This window comes from Procambarus clarkii, chromosome 24, assembly GCF_040958095.1.
Source record: "Procambarus clarkii isolate CNS0578487 chromosome 24, FALCON_Pclarkii_2.0, whole genome shotgun sequence".
NCBI classification, from domain to species: Eukaryota; Metazoa; Arthropoda; class Malacostraca; order Decapoda; family Cambaridae; genus Procambarus; species Procambarus clarkii.
The window spans coordinates 21,936,986-21,953,104 of record NC_091173.1 but is presented as its reverse complement, the minus strand read 5'-3'; the positions used below and the strand labels follow the sequence as shown (position 1 = coordinate 21,953,104).

The following is a 16,119-nucleotide window of genomic DNA, read 5'->3' as shown; positions in this document are numbered from 1 at the left end:
CCAATCCTGGAGTATGCAGCCCCAGCATGGAGTCCATATCTAGTCAAGGATAAGACTAAACTGGAAAAGGTTCAAAGGTTTGCCACCAGACTAGTACCCGAGCTGAGAGGTATGAGCTACGAGGAGAGACTACGGGAATTAAACCTCACTTCGCTGGAAGACAGAAGAGTTAGGGGGGACATGATCACCACATTTAAGATTCTGAAGGGGATTGATAGGGTAGATAAAGACAGTCTATTTAACACAAGGGGAACACGCACAAGGGGACACAGGTGGAAACTGAGTGCCCAAATGAGCCACAGAGATATTAGAAAGAACTTTTTTAGTGTCAGAGTGGTTGACAAATGGAATGCATTAGGGGGTGATGTGGTGGAGGCTCACTCCATACACAGTTTCAAGTGTAGATATGACAGAGCACGATAGGCTCAGGAATCTGTACACCTGTTGATTGACGGTTGAGAGGCGGGACCAAAGAGCCAGAGCTCAACCCCCGCAAACACAACTAGGTGAGTACACACACACACACACACACACACACACACACACACACACACACACACACACACACACACACACACACACACACACATTCTGAAGTTAGAAAGCTATGCCACGCTTTCTAACTTCAGAATTGCTTTTAAATACATGGATGGCGATATACTAAAGAAATTGTTCACGACTTTTGTTAGGCCAAAACTAGAATATGCAGCGGTTGTGTGGTGCCCATATCTTAAGAAGCACATCAACAAACTGGAAAAGGTCCAAAGACATGCTACTAAGTGGCTCCCAGAACTGAAGGGCAAGAGCTACGAGGAGAGGTTAGAGGCATTAAATATGCCAAAACTAGAAGACAGAAGAAAAAGAGGTGATAAGATCACTACACACAAAATAGTAACAGGAATTGATAAAATCGATAGGGAAGATTTCCTGAGACCTGGAACTTTAAGAACAAGAGGTCATAGATTTAAACTAGCTAAACACAGATGCCGAAGAAATATAAGAAAATCCACTTTCGCAAACAGAGTGGTAGACGGTTGGACCGTCAGTATTTTCAAAGCGTTATATGACAAAGAGTGCTGGGAAGACGGGACACCACGAGCGTAGCTCTCATCCTGTAACTACACTTAGGTAATTACACAATAGAGAGGCCTCGTAGCCTGGTGGATAGCGCGCAGGACTCGTAATTCTGTGGCGCGGGTTCGATTCCCGCACGAGGCAGAAACAAATGGGCAAAGTTTCTTTCACCCTGAATGTCCCTGTTACCTAGCAGTAAATAGGTACCTGGGAGTTAGTCAGCTGTCAAGGGCTGCTTCCTGGGGGGTGTGTGTGTTGTGTGTGGAAAAAAAAGTAGTTAGTAAACAGTTGAGAGGCGGGCCGAAAGAGCAGAACTCAACCCCCGCAAACACAACTAGGTGAATACACACACACACTCCCAGATGACCAATATTGGTGCATGACTTTGAAATAGGCAGGCAGCGCTTTCAACTCCGGGCTCCGCTTGAAGGTTGCTGAAAATTGACCGAAATAACGTTAATATGACTAATTGGTTCATCCCTCTGACGAGTTAATGAAGCATTCATGTTGTGTTGTGTTGGGCCGTGCGTAGGTGTGTGTACTCACCTAGATGGTACTCACCTAGATGGTACTCACCTAGATGGTACTCACCTAGATGTACTCACCTTGATGGTACTCACCAAGGTGGTACTCACCTAGGTGGTACTCACGGTACTGTGTACGTTTAGGGGTGATCCTGGACGGCATAGGTTCAAATCCTGGCCGGGTCAAAGAGTTCTTAGTGATATTATATATATATGATAGTTCTTAGTTCTTATATGATAGTTCTTAGTGATATTATATATATATATATATATATATATATATATATATATATATATATATATATATATATATATATATATGCGAACAAGCCTGAATGGTCCCCAGAGTCATATATATATATATATATATATATATATATATATATAATATATATATATATATATATATATATATATATATATATATATATATATATATATATATATATATTACTCTCCGTCTTCTAACAGAAATATATATACCATCGCCACCAACAACAACTTTAGGACCTTAAGAACAGTCACACCACAAAACCCTCCACACTACCTGCAATAAATTTCCACAAAATCCCCCTCATTTACCTGAGCCAACCACAGAATTTGGTTGAGTCGGGCCTGCCCCCCCCCCCCCCCCAAGCGGGAGCCCTGTCCCCCTAGCAGCGCCCCTCCCCCTCCCCGGGCGGGGGGCTGGGCTGGAGCCCCCCCCCCCCCGCATGCTCCAGTAATTATGGCGATATACGGCTCTGGTTGCCATCTATTTATTTATCCTTTAAGGCGTGTGCGTGGTGGTGTTGCCGTGTCCGGATGGTGTGGCGAGAAGCGGGTGTTGTGGGGGTGTTTTGAGGTGTTGTGGGGTGTTGTGTGGGTGTTGTGTGGGTGTTGTGGGGTGTTTTGTGGTGTTGTGGGGTGTTTTGAGGTGTTGTGGGGTGTTTTGAGGTGTTGTGGGGTGTTTTGAGGTGTTGCGGGGTGTTTTGAGGTGTTGTGGGGTGTTTTGAGGTGTTGTGGGGTGTTTTGAGGTGTTGCGGGGTGTTTTGAGGTGTTGTGGGGTGTTTTGAGGTGTTGTGGGGTGTTTTGAGGTGTTGTGGGGTGTTGTCTGGGTGTTGTGGGGTGTTTTGAGGTGTTGTGGGGTGTTTTGAGGTGTTGTGGGGTGTTTTGAGGTGTTGTGGGGTGTTTTGAGGTGTTGTGGGGTGTTTTGAGGTGTTGTGGGGTGTTTTGAGGTGTTGTGGGGTGTTGTCTGGGTGTTGTGGGGTGTTTGGAGGTGTTGTGGGGTGTTTTGAGGTGTTGTGGGGTGTTTTGAGGTGTTGTGGGGTGTTTTGAGGTGTTGTGGGGTGTTTTGAGGTGTTGTGGGGTGTTGTCTGGGTGTTGTGGGGTGTTTGGAGGTGTTGTGGGGTGTTTTGAGGTGTTGTGGGGTGTTTTGTAGTGTTGTGCGGGTGTTGTGTGGTGTTGTGGGGGTGTTGTGTGGTGTTGTGTGGTGTTGTGTGGTGTTGTGTGGTGTTGTGGGGTGTTGTGTGGTGTTGTGTGGTGTTGTGGGGTGTTGTGGGGTGTTGTGTGGTGTTGTGGGGTGTTGTGTAGTGTTGTGGGGTGTTGTGTAGTGTTGCGGGGGTGTTGTGGGGTGTTGTGTGGTGTTGTGAGGTGTTGTGTGGTGTTGTGTGGTGTTGTGTGGTGTTGTGGGGTGTTGTGGGGTGTTGTGGGGTGTTGTGTGGTGTTGTGGGGTGTTGTGTAGTGTTGTGGGGTGTTGTGTAGTGTTGTGGGGTGTTGTGTAGTGTTGCGGGGGTGTTGTGGGGTGTTTTGTGGTGTTGTGGTTTAATGACAAAGTTAATTCCCCAAATTAGAAACCTGTCATATGAAGAAAGATTAATAAAGCTTAAATTACATTTACTGGAAAGGCGAAGAGTTAGAGGTGACATGATAGAGGTTTACAAGTGGATGAATTGACATAACAAAGGGGATATTAATTAACAGAGTATTAATAAAAGTATCAACGCAAGACAGAACACGAAACAATGGGTTTAAATTGGATACGTTTTGATCTAGGAAAGACCTGGGTAAATACTGGTTCGGTAACAGGGTTGTTGATTTGTGAAACCAATTACCGCGTAACGTGGTGGAGGTGGGGTCCCTCGATTGTTTCAAGCGTGGGTTGGACATGTATATGAGTGGGATTGGGGGGTTACAAACAGGAGCTGCCTCGTATGGGCTACTAGGCCTTCTGCAGTTACCTTTATTCTTATGTTCTTAACTGTATATTGGTACAAGTGACAAGATGACAACCTAGCGGGTCGCTTTCATATTGACGGGGTGTTCTACATACTGTCACTATGGCGGTGTGTCCACTCACAGGATGAGTGACGCTGCCCAGTACTCTCATTATGGCGATGTGTTCACTCACAGGATGAGTGACGCTGCCCAATACTGTCACTATGGCGGTATGTTCACTCACAGGATGAGTGACGCTGCCCAGTACTCTCATTATGGCGATGTGTTCACTCACAGGATGAGTGACGCTGCCCAGTACTCTCATTATGGCGATGTGTTCACTCACAGGATGAGTGACGCTGCCCAATACTGTCACTATGGCGGTGTGTCCACTCACAGGATGAGTGACGCTGCCCAATACTGTCACTATGACGGTGTGTTCACTCACAGGATGAGTGGCGCTGCCCAATAAACTCACCCTTCCGGGGGCGAGTTTAACATTTTAATTTAAAAAGCAACTTTCTTATTCCCTTGCATGAAAGAAGACAGAGGGAGCAAATTTTTTAAATCAGATTCGTTTAAGTTTGCAGCCCTTGACACGATCCTCCCGACAGCCGCAAGGAGACAAACACGTCCTGCAGGATCCTCAATGGATTTCTTACACGAGTTCTGGGAGGAGGAGGTGCGGCGGGAGAAGCTGCTCCAGCCCTCATCCACTCCCTCAGGAAGGCTCAAAATCCCCGGGTCCCTCACCGCGCGGGGCGGGAGGCCGCCTGGGCTGCCATACCTTTGCAAGCGGGATATTACCTTCTAACTTCTCTATAAAATGGTGCAGCGAACTTTGGGCGTGTTTGTGTGCTCCTGGAAGTAAGATGCGGGCGGGGGGAAGGGGAGAGGGGGGGGGGAAGGGGAGAGGGGGGGGAAAGAGAGGGGGGGGAGGAAAGAGAAAGAGAGAGAGAGAGAGAGAGAGAGAGAGAGAGAGAGAGAGAGAGAGAGAGAGAGAGAGAGAGAGAGAGAGAGAGAGAGAGAGAGAGAGAGAGAGAGAGCAACACTGGTAGTGTACACAGCACAACATACAGGAGCAAGTCTGCGTCTCTGGTATAAGTTGAGGTGCAAGTCTCATATTCACTTTTCCTTCATGTTAAAGAGACCCCACAACACTGTTGGGTGCACAGTACACCCTCACTGTGACACCCTCACTGTGGCACCCTCACTGTGGCACCCTCACTGTGGCACCCTCACTGTGACACCCACTGTGACACCCTCACTGTGACACCCTCACTGTGGCACCCTCACTGTGGCACCCTCACTGTGACACCCTCACTGTGACACTGTGGCACCCCTCACTGTGACACCCTCACTGTGACACCCTCACTGTGACACCCTCACCGTGCTGTGAACATCTTCATCTCACATGTTTAATGCTGTGTTAATACCCGCCGTAACTCCTGTGTGGGCAGAGCGGGGGTGTACGGTGCCCGACACAGGTACTCAGAGTTACCTACAACGTCCTTCATGTGGTGGAGGAGTAACTGGAGGAGCTCCAGGAGTGGTCGTCCAATGGGGGCCCTCCGCCGCCGCCTCCCCCTCCCGCCCAGCACCTCCGCCCTGGCTATTGACCGTCGCCACAGACCCAGGTTCGCCACCGCTATACCTCACCGCCGAAATATTGCAACTTGTCACGTATAAACAAAATCAAGAGCCGACCAGCGCGCCAACAGCCCGCTTCGTGGCGATTTATAGCCAGAGTTATGGCCGGGTTTTGGTGTTGTGGAGCGCGGCCCGACACGCCATGGGCGCCTCCCTCCCCCACCTCTGGTACACCGTCACTGAGAAGTCGGGATATTGGTGGTACACTACTGGTACACTACTGGTACACTACTGGTACTGTTATGGTGGCATGTAACTGCTGCAATGATGCTTTAGTACTCACCTAATTGTGCTTGCGGGGGTTGAGCTTTGGCTCTTTGGTCTTTGGTTTAGTGTTGGTACTGGTACCAACTTTGGTTTAGTGCTGGTACAAGGCTGTTGATAATATTAGTACAGGGCTGACACAATGACGTCTCGGTGTGTGTACAACACTATGACAATATCAGTACAATGATGGTACAACTGGAACACAATGCTGGGTTCTCTGTTGCTACAATGTTAGTAAACAAGAGGTACAATGAGGGTACAGTGTTGCTAGAGCATCCATACAATGAGTGAGAGTGCAGTACACTCACACTATCCGTATAATGTGTAGCCTGAGAGTCCGTCATCAATATTCGAGGCGTCACCCTGCCATCCCATCTGTCCCAGGAACCTCACATCTCAGCCATTGTAAAGAGTTCCTCCAAGACGTTCAAGATTCTCGCCAGATCAAGATGATATTTCATTTCTCAGTTACTTCAACTGCAGAAAAATCCCATTTGCCGTCGTGGAGAATACTGTTCCCACCTGTGGCCAGGCTCGGCCCCCTAGCAACACTACAGAGCTCAGCCCCCCTAGCAACACTACAGAGCTCAGCCCTCTAGCAACACTACAGAGCTCGGCCCCCTCCCCCCTAGCAACACTGCAGACACAATTCACAGAAAAACAGTGTTGCCACAGGTCACCTTACTGACTTGTCACTGACGTACGCTGCAACGTTGCATGTGTTGCTCTACACTCCCGTAATTATTGCTCTCCCAGTTACTACGTCAAATTGAATTTTTCCCTGAACTAAAGAAGGCAGGTTTGAAAGAAACAAAATTGTACAGATAGTTGAGCAACAGAGAAACATTAGTGACTGGGCCTCGTGCCGCCAGGACCCCGGATGCTGAGCTGCCTCACGTCCCCACTACACTGTTACCAACTTTGGGGATAAACCTGCACCATATATCTTTAGTTATCCCTCATCTCCAATTACGGGCTATTCATGCCCATGCCACCTCTTGGGTGGCTTAATCTTTATCAATCAATCATCATCTCCAAGACCACACAGGGAGACATCTCCCGTCACGCAGGGTGCAGTCGCACCTCCACAGATCTTTCAGTATCATCTATTGATACTGGTAATGGCTACAAAGGGCCACCACTTAGGGGCTATTCATGCCCGTGCCACCTTTTGGGTGGCTTAACCTTCATCAATCAATCATTCATCTCCAAGCCTTCAACAACTGTCTCTTTTGACAGTTGGACAGATAAAAAGACCCGGTAATTGATATCACATTGAACATGTCTCTCGAGGCTCACATCAAACGGATATCCTAAGATGAATAAGTAATGTATACCAACATAACATTTAAATTTGCGAATCAATAGGGAGTTGCTCAGGACTGTGTTAGCAACATACGTCAGACCAATTCTGGAATGTGAATCACCAGCGTGGCGTCCTTATATCGTTAAACACAAAACGAAACTAGAGAAAGTTCTGAAGTTTGCCACCAGACTAGCGCCAGAGCTGAGAGGTTTGAGTTATGGGGAAAGACTAAAGGAATTAAACCTCGCTGTACAAATATAAGAAACAGAGGAGACCTGATCATCACGTACAAAATATTTAGCATGGATATTACAAGAGACACGGGTGGAACCCGAGTACAAGAGAGAGCCAAGGACATTGCAAATAATTCACTCAGTGACAGGATACTGAACAAAGAGAAGGTGTATATATATATATTATATATATATATATATATATATATATATATATATATATATATATATATATATATATATATATATATATATGCGAACAAGCCAGAATGGTCCCCTGGACAATATGCAACTGAAAACTCACACCCCAGAAGTGACTCGAACCCATACTCCCAGAAGCAACGCAACTGGTATGTACAAGACGCCTTAATCCACTTGACCATCACGACCGGACAAAATGAGGTGATAGCCGAGGCTATTTGAACCACCCCACCGCCGGCACTCGGATAGTTATCTTGGGCATAGCCTCGGCTAGCCTCGGCTATCACCTCATTTTGTCCGGTCGTGATGGTCAAGTGGATTAAGGCGTCTTGTACATACCAGTTGCGTTGCTTCTGGGAGTATGGGTTCGAGTCACTTCTGGGGTGTGAGTTTTCAGTTATATATATATATATATATATATATATATATATATATATATATATATATATATATATATATATATATATATATATATATATATATATTATATATATACAATATATATACAATGTATGTTGTGTATATATATATATTATATATATACACAAGATTGAACTCAAAATATTTTATTCCTCTCAAAGTATTCCTCTATTGTGGTAGTGTGTACTGGTATTCCAGTGTTGTGTGGAGTACACTTACACCCGGAGAGTAACTGCAGTAGTCTGGTATTAGGTCACCTGCTGAGAGATGTCATCCCTTGCACTAATACTGTTATAAGCTTAATCCTATAATTGTTTTCTTGTCCATGTGGGCCACTAGGGACCTGAGCCTCTTTCCTATGTAATGACCAGCCAGCCTACCGCTCCTGTGCCAGGTAAGTCCACAATGGGCTCACCATAGCCCGTGCTACTTGGAACTTGTTCGGAGTAGCTGTATCTATAACAACATCTCCTTAGTACCACCTCTCATGTTGTCTACACAGTCACCATCACACAGTTTGTGAAGTGTCTTTATATACCACATGTTTTGTGTGGGTGTGTCAACACACCTATTTGTGCCTGCAGGATTGAGCATTAGCTCTTGGACCCCCGCATTTCCAGCCGCCGGTTGTTTAAAGCAATGACCTCTGACCTACTTGACTTCTGATCTACTTCCCTATCATATCTGCTTTGAAAATTTTGAGTGACGTTTGCTTCTACAGCCTGTTCATTTAGTTCCTTAAATTGTTTCAAGCGTGGGTTGGACATGTATATGATTGTGATTGGGTGGTTATAAACTGAAGCTGCCTCGTATGGGCCAATAGGCCTTCTGCAGTTACCTTTGTTCTTATGTTCTTATGTTCCTTCTATTTTCTCCACTACTCTTGCGCTCTGACTCTCAAGCTTCCACTCATGCCACTTTGTTCTATTCGTATTTATTGTGACCATTTCCTGGCTATAATACAACTATAAAATGAACTTTAAAGAGTTAATTTTTCTACTTTCTCCTGAAGTGAAGAAAAACATAAGAAATATAGAGAAGATTCGTGCTAGAATAGTTGATCTCATCCTTTCTGTCATGTTCATTAACATGTCTACAAGAAAGATTGCTACACCATACTCCATTGCCTTCTCTAGGATTCGAACTTGGGGCATCAGAATGGAATAGGGGAAAGGGGACATGATAACGACTTATAAGATTATAAAGAGAATAGACAAAGGAGACGAAAGGAATCACTGAAAGCTAATAAGAGCAGAGCGAGGAAACATAAATGGAAACTAGAGAAACTGACGAGTAGTAGAGACACCAGAAAAAATATTATGTCAGTAGAACTGTAAATAAGTAGAATGTGGTAGACGAAGAGAGCGTGGGAAGAAGAGGGAGGGACGGAGGGTAGAATCTAGTAGAGAGAAGGGTAGAGCGTGTGAGAGAAGTGTGAATTCACTCAAATGTTCACTCCAATGAGCTGCTCCAGTCTAGCGGGTAGACTCCCTCTCTCTCTCTATCTCTCTCCCCTACAACAACCAAACTCACCTGTGACCTCTCTTACCTTCCTGGAGTTGCTGGAAATGCCGCTGTGACAGGTATCTCTGCGAATCTTGGGAGCAGCAGCAGCATGAGAACAGCCGCAGGGTAGTGGAGGTCTTTAACAGCAGCAGCCTTAAAACAGTACATGCACGAAAATGCTCTGTAATGGCAGCGTGAACACGAATTTAAGATCAACACCCAACACCAGACGACTACAAGTGTGTCGCGGGAACAACAGTAATACGAGCAGCAACAGGACTAACAGTAATATAAGCAGCAGCAGGACTAACAGTAATATAAGCAGCAAAGCAGGACTAACAGTAATACAAGCAGCAGCAGGACCAACAGTATTATATGTAGCATCATGAACAACAGTAATAGAAGTAGCAACAGTAATACAAACAGTAGCAGGAACAGAAATAGAAGTAGTAGTAGCAGGAACAACTATAATAGATGCAGCAACAGGAACAACAGTAATAGAAGCAAAAGAACGAACAATAGATATATAAGCACGAACAACAGAATCCGAAGCATGAACAACAGCAACAAGTAAGAACAATAGAAACATATGAACAAGCCTAAGCAAAAGCAGAAGAAGCCAACCCAACAACAACAATAATATAAGCAGAGGCAGGAAAAACTACAGAAGCAGAAAGAACAAACAATAGTGGCACAAGTTGAGTCGCGGACAGCTGCAGCAGAATACAGAAACAGTAGAGTGAGGAACCTCAATTGTTAATGCGCAATATAAGTTAATGGAATAGTAGTAGACGCCACGACCATCAGTGTAGCAGAAACAGTAAGAACATCAGGAGGCGGTACAGCAGCAGGTGAAACATCAGGAGGAGGTACAGCAGCAGGTGAAACATCAGGAGGAGGTACAGCAGCAGGTGAAACATCAGGAGGCGGTACAGCAGCAGGTGAAACATCAGGAGGAGGTACAGCAGCAGGTGAAACATCAGGAGGCGGTACAGCAGCAGGTGAAACATCAGGAGGAGGTACAGCAGCAGGTGAAACATCAGGAGGAGGTACAGCAGCAGGTGAAACATCAGGAGGAGGTACAGCAGCAGGTGAAACATCAGGAGGCGGTACAGCAGCAGGTGAAACATCAGGAGGAGGTACAGCAGCAGGTGAAACATCAGGAGGAGGTACAGCAGCAGGTGAAACATCAGGAGGTACAGCAGCAGGTGAAACATCAGGAGGAGGTACAGCAGCAGGTGAAACATCAGGAGGTACAGCAGCAGGTGAAACATCAGGAGGAGGCACAGCAGCAGGTGAAACATCAGGAGGAGGTACAGCAGCAGGTGAAACATCAGGAGGAGGTACAACAGCAGGTGAAACATCAGGAGGTACAGCAGCAGGTGAAACATCAGGAGGCGGTACAGCAGCAGGTGAAACATCAGGAGGAGGTACAGCAGCAGGTGAAACATCAGGAGGAGGTACAGCAGCAGGTGAAACATCAGGAGGTACAGCAGCAGGTGAAACATCAGGAGGCGGTACAGCAGCAGGTGAAACATCAGGAGGAGGTACAGCAGCAGGTGAAACATCAGGAGGAGGCACAGCAGCAGGTGAAACATCAGGAGGAGGTACAGCAGCAGGTGAAACATCAGGAGGAGGTACAACAGCAGGTGAAACATCAGGAGGTACAGCAGCAGGTGAAACATCAGGAGGCGGTACAGCAGCAGGTGAAACATCAGGAGGAGGTACAGCAGCAGGTGAAACATCAGGAGGAGGTACAGCAGCAGGTGAAACATCAGGAGGAGGCACAGCAGCAGGTGAAACATCAGGAGGAGGTACAGCAGCAGGTGAAACATCAGGAGGAGGCACAGCAGCAGGTGAAACATCAGGAGGAGGCACAGCAGCAGGTGAAACATCAGGAGGGGGTACAGCAGCAGGTGAAACATCAGGAGGAGGTACAGCAGCAGGTGAAACATCAGGAGGAGGTACAGCAGCAGGTGAAACATCAGGAGGAGGTACAGCAGCAGGTGAAACATCAGGAGGAGGTACAGCAGCAGGTGAAACATCAGGAGGAGGTACAGCAGCAGGTGAAACATCAGGAGGAGGTACAGCAGCAGGTGAAACATCAGGAGGAGGTACAGCAGCAGGTGAAACATCAGGAGGAGGTACAGCAGCAGGTGAAACATCAGGAGGTACAGCAGCAGGTGAAACATCAGGAGGAGGTACAACAGCAGGTGAAACATCAGGAGGAGGTACAGCAGCAGGTGAAACATCAGGAGGAGGTACAGCAGCAGGTGAAACATCAGGAGGAGGTACAGCAGCAGGTGAAACATCAGGAGGAGGTACAGCAGCAGGTGAAACATCAGGAGGTACAGCAGCAGGTGAAACATCAGGAGGTACAGCAGCAGGAGGAACAGCACCAGGAGCTATCGAGGATAGCCGAAGTAGGAGAAACAGCAGCAGGAGCTATCGAGGATAACAGAAGTAGGAGAAACAGCAGCAGGAGCAATCGAGGATAACAGAAGTAGGAGAAACAGCAGCAGGAGCTATCGAGGATAACAGGAGTAGGAGAAACAGCAGTAGGAGCTATCGAGGATAACAGGAGTAGGAGAAACAGCAGCAGGAGCTATCGAGGATAACAGGAGTAGGAGAAACAGCAGCAGGAGCTATCGAGGATAACAGGAGTAGGAGAAACAGCAGCAGGAGCTATCGAGGATAACAGGAGTAGGAGAAACAGCAGCAGGAGCTATCGAGGATAACAGGAGTAGGAGAAACAGCAGCAGGAGCTATCGAGGATAACAGGAGTAGGAGAAACAGCAGCAGGAGCTATCGAGGATAACAGGAGTAGGAGAAACAGCAGCAGGAGCTATCGAGGATAACAGGAGTAGGAGAAACAGCAGCAGGAGCTATCGAGGACAATAGCAGTATCATTCAGAACACAGAAGGCATCAGCTCGGGTTGCTAGCCTCGACACACACGTTCCCACACGACAATAACGACCCCTTAAGGAGTCTCCTACGACTCCAAACATTAACTTCCATTTTCTCGGCTCTGCACTGCGGCTGTTAGTGCAAATTGACGGTACAAAGTCGTGAGGTGGGGGAGGGAGGGAGGGAAGGGGGGGGGGACTGTTTTAGCAGTGGTAGCGGTGAGGTTGTTGAGCGCGCTAACCTACATATACCAAACTGGCTTCTTAAGAGATTGTGTTGTTTGTTAGAATGAGGGTGAGGCGGAAGTGTGTACGTCAGTATGCCATGTACTCACACTTGTATGTGGTAGGACTGAGTGAGGGCGGGTTTGTGTGTGTGTGATCAATAAGGCAGCCAGACACACATACACACAAACACACACCTCTCGCTCAATACCTTCACCTCCTTTAGCCTGGCCCCACAAACTTCACTTCTACCACATTCCTCATGCTGTTCCTTTCCATTCACGCCAGGTAGAATATGACCTGACTTGACACGAATCTTTTGTTGCAGGTCACCGGGAGCCTCGTACAGAGATGAGACGAGGCTTGTGATTGGCCAGTCCGGCAGCTGCGCCTGTGCTCATTGGCCGAGAGGGCGTCGCCTCCTCAGTGTCCCGGGGAAGCTTTCTACACACTCCCAGACAGAAGCTTCCCATACCTCCCACAGTTCGTGACTGATTGTGAGTGTTGACTGGGGTCAACCCCAGCTTGAGGCCCCGTCAGGGTGCTATAAACAAGTGACAGTCACAGTCGGTGGTTAAATGTGGGCGGAAAACTAGTGAGTGGTACCTGAGTCCCCTCGGTGTGGCGGTGGCGGGACGCACGCTCAGTTAGTGTAAACCTGGCTCCCCTCGAGAGCGGACGTGGATCGATGATGGTCCGTGGCGGCCTCTTGTTTATTTGAATAATGGTGGGTGGAGAGCGTGGCGGGGCGGAACAGTAGGCGGTCGGAGGTGTGACTATGTGCTGGTGTGAGGCCAGTGGGGACCAACGGCGCCTCACAGCACCATAATGCGTAATTCAGTATGTTTATCGTCCTTCATCCTCCTGGTGGCCACTCTGGCGGGCGCCACGGAGGGCGAGACGGCCAAGGAATCTCGCTGTGAAGAAATAACCATACCAATGTGTCGTGGGATCGGCTACAACAACACCTCTATGCCCAACCAGTTCAACCACGACAGCCAGGACGAGGCCGGCCTCGAGGTGCACCAGTTCTGGCCGCTCGTCGAGATCATGTGCTCTCAGGACCTCAAGTTCTTCCTCTGCTCAGTCTACGCCCCCATCTGCATCGAGGACTACGACAAGCCCCTGCCGGCGTGCAGGAGCGTGTGCGAGCGCGCCAAGGCAGGGTGTGCGCCCATCATGCACCAGTATGGGTTTGGCTGGCCGGAGAGAATGGACTGTTCCAAGCTGCCGGACTATGGCGACACGGTCCACCTCTGTATGGATAAGCGTAATGGATCTGCGCCAGAGAAGAACTCTAAAAGTGTTGTGACTTTAGATAATCAGTGTCGAGGGAAGAACTCTAAATACTGCCCCAAGACGCCCCGCCAGGGCGCGTGTCAGTGCTCGTGTCAGTTCCCGCTCGTTAAGCTCGACGCTACCTATCGCCAGTTCAGTAAAAGCCGTAACGAGTCATTTAAGGTGGGGGAGGTGCAGGACTGTGCGCTGCCCTGTGAAGGTGTCTATTTTAGCCAAGACGAAAGAACATTTGCACAATTCTGGATCGCCACGTGGGCAATACTGTGTTGCGTGTCGACGTTAACGACAATCACGACCTTCCTGATCGACATGGACCGGTTCAAGTACCCAGAGCGGCCCATCATCTTCCTGAGCGGGTGCTACTTCATGGTGTCGGTCGGGTACATCATCCGGCTGGTGGCGGGGCACTCTGAGGTGTCGTGTGACGGGGAGATGATCATCCTCAACTACCACCTGGTGCGTCACAACACCTACGGCTCCGGCCTCTGCACCACCGTCTTCCTCCTCGTCTACTTCTGTGGGATGGCCTCCAGCATCTGGTGGGTCGTACTCGCCTTCACCTGGTTCCTCGCAGCTGGCCTCAAATGGGGCAACGAGGCCATAGCCGGTTACTCCACCTGGTTCCACCTGGCTGCTTGGCTCATCCCGACCGTCCAGAGCATCGCCGTGCTCGTCATGGCCGGTGTGGACGGGGACTCTGTGGCCGGAATCTGTTACGTGGGCAACCAGAACACCGGCAACCTACGAGTCTTCGTTCTTGCGCCTCTCTTCATCTACCTGGTCCTCGGCTCCTGCTTCCTCCTGGCCGGCTTCGTCAGCCTCTTCCGCATCCGGAACGTGATCAAGCAGCAGGGCCGGACCAAGACAGAGAAGCTGGAGAAACTGATGATCAGGATCGGGGTGTTCAGCGTCCTCTACACCGTGCCCGCCACTATCGTCATTGGCTGCTACTTCTACGAGCAGTTGTACGTGGCCAACTGGCAGGACTCGTTGGTGTGCCCGTGTAGCCCCCACCAGGGCCAGCGGCCTGACTACTCTGTGCTCATGCTCCGCTACTTCATGACACTGGTCGTGGGCATCACCGCCGGGTTCTGGATCTGGTCGGGTAAGACCCTGGACTCGTGGCGACGGTTCTACCAGCGGCTGTGTCCCGGGGCACACGGGCACACCTACGAGTACCCGACGCGACCCATTAAGGAGGCGACAGCGCCCTCCTGTGCGTCGTTCCCTCCCCCGCCCCTGAGCGCCCAGGGCACGACCCACAGCGTGGCGTCGCACATGGGGCCTGTGAACAAGACACTGCCACTCTCACACGTATGACAAGAGAGGGAGGAGGGGGGCTACCTGGCTGGGGCCCAGAGCACCATGGGGGGCTGCCCCGCCAGCGTGGTGAGCGGCGCGCCCTCCACCTGCCACAGCGTCACCACGCCCCACGTCTACGTCGACCCCAGGGACGAGATCCTGCCCTACGAGCTCTGAGCGTCACCCCCAAGAACGAGACCTTGCCTACGAGCTTCATCCCACACTACGCGATATGGTGCACGTAGTGAATGACTCACTCACCTGGAAGATGCAAATGGAGGTGGTTGTGTTGGTGAACCTTGTGGTAGCAGCTCTGATCCACACGTGTTTTTCATTGGTGGAAGCCATGTTCCACTACTCCCCACAAGTTAGTGGTGACGGTTCAGCTCCCATGTACCGTGTCAGTAGGTGGGTAGCAGGCGTGCTCCCTAGTGGTATATAACATAGTGGGGAAATAATTACATGCTCAAAGCAGCCCTCTTCCCATATGGCAGTGACACGCCCCACCCCTTGAGATGGGCACTCTATGGGGTGCCAAAACTCAAGTGCCCACACCGTTTCCTGTGATGACTTGTATCCAATCGTTTACGATACTATGTAGTGGCAACTCGCTGTTGTCCACAACACAGATCCACGACGCCAAGTTGACAACATGACAGTATTTTCTTGGCAGTATTTTCGAGTTGACCCGTGCGAATAGCGCGGCATATCCCACAATGCAGTTTGCCAAAAATGATGTTGTAAGTGAGTCAATTGGTCTGTAGTAAGATTATTGACTGTTAAAAGGTGCAATCAAACAAATGTATTATATTGGTGTAATTATGTTGATTTATTTAAATGTAAAAAATGTATATTTCGTGTATAAAGGCTTTCACATTTGTAGAGTGTACATATTTTTAGCTTTTGAACGATTATGTCTATATGTGCTATAAATGTCATTTTTATATGTACTATCTTTAAGTCGCCCCTTGCATATCAGTATGAATTAAACCTATGCTGTGAAATGTC

The 16,119-nt window shown here is 48.7% G+C and overlaps 2 protein-coding genes across 3 annotated transcripts in view; both read left to right on the top strand.

Moving 5' to 3' along the window:
• The window catches only part of LOC123761563 (involucrin-like), a 24,235-nt gene extending 12,360 nt beyond the window's left edge, over window positions 1–11,875 (top strand). Inside the window, exon 2 of the mRNA XM_069330261.1 lies at window positions 10,223–11,875. Coding sequence (XP_069186362.1) covers window positions 10,223–11,875 — 1,653 coding nt within the window. The remainder of the gene's footprint in view (window positions 1–10,222) is intronic.
• The window catches only part of LOC123761599 (frizzled-5), a 17,303-nt gene extending 1,184 nt beyond the window's left edge, over window positions 1–16,119 (top strand). For both annotated transcript variants that reach the window (XM_045747622.2, XM_045747621.2), the window contains exon 2: window positions 12,839–16,119. In XM_045747622.2, the coding sequence (XP_045603578.1) occupies window positions 13,339–15,129 (1,791 nt within the window). In that variant the 5' untranslated portion in view covers window positions 12,839–13,338 and the 3' untranslated portion in view covers window positions 15,130–16,119. The remainder of the gene's footprint in view (window positions 1–12,838) is intronic.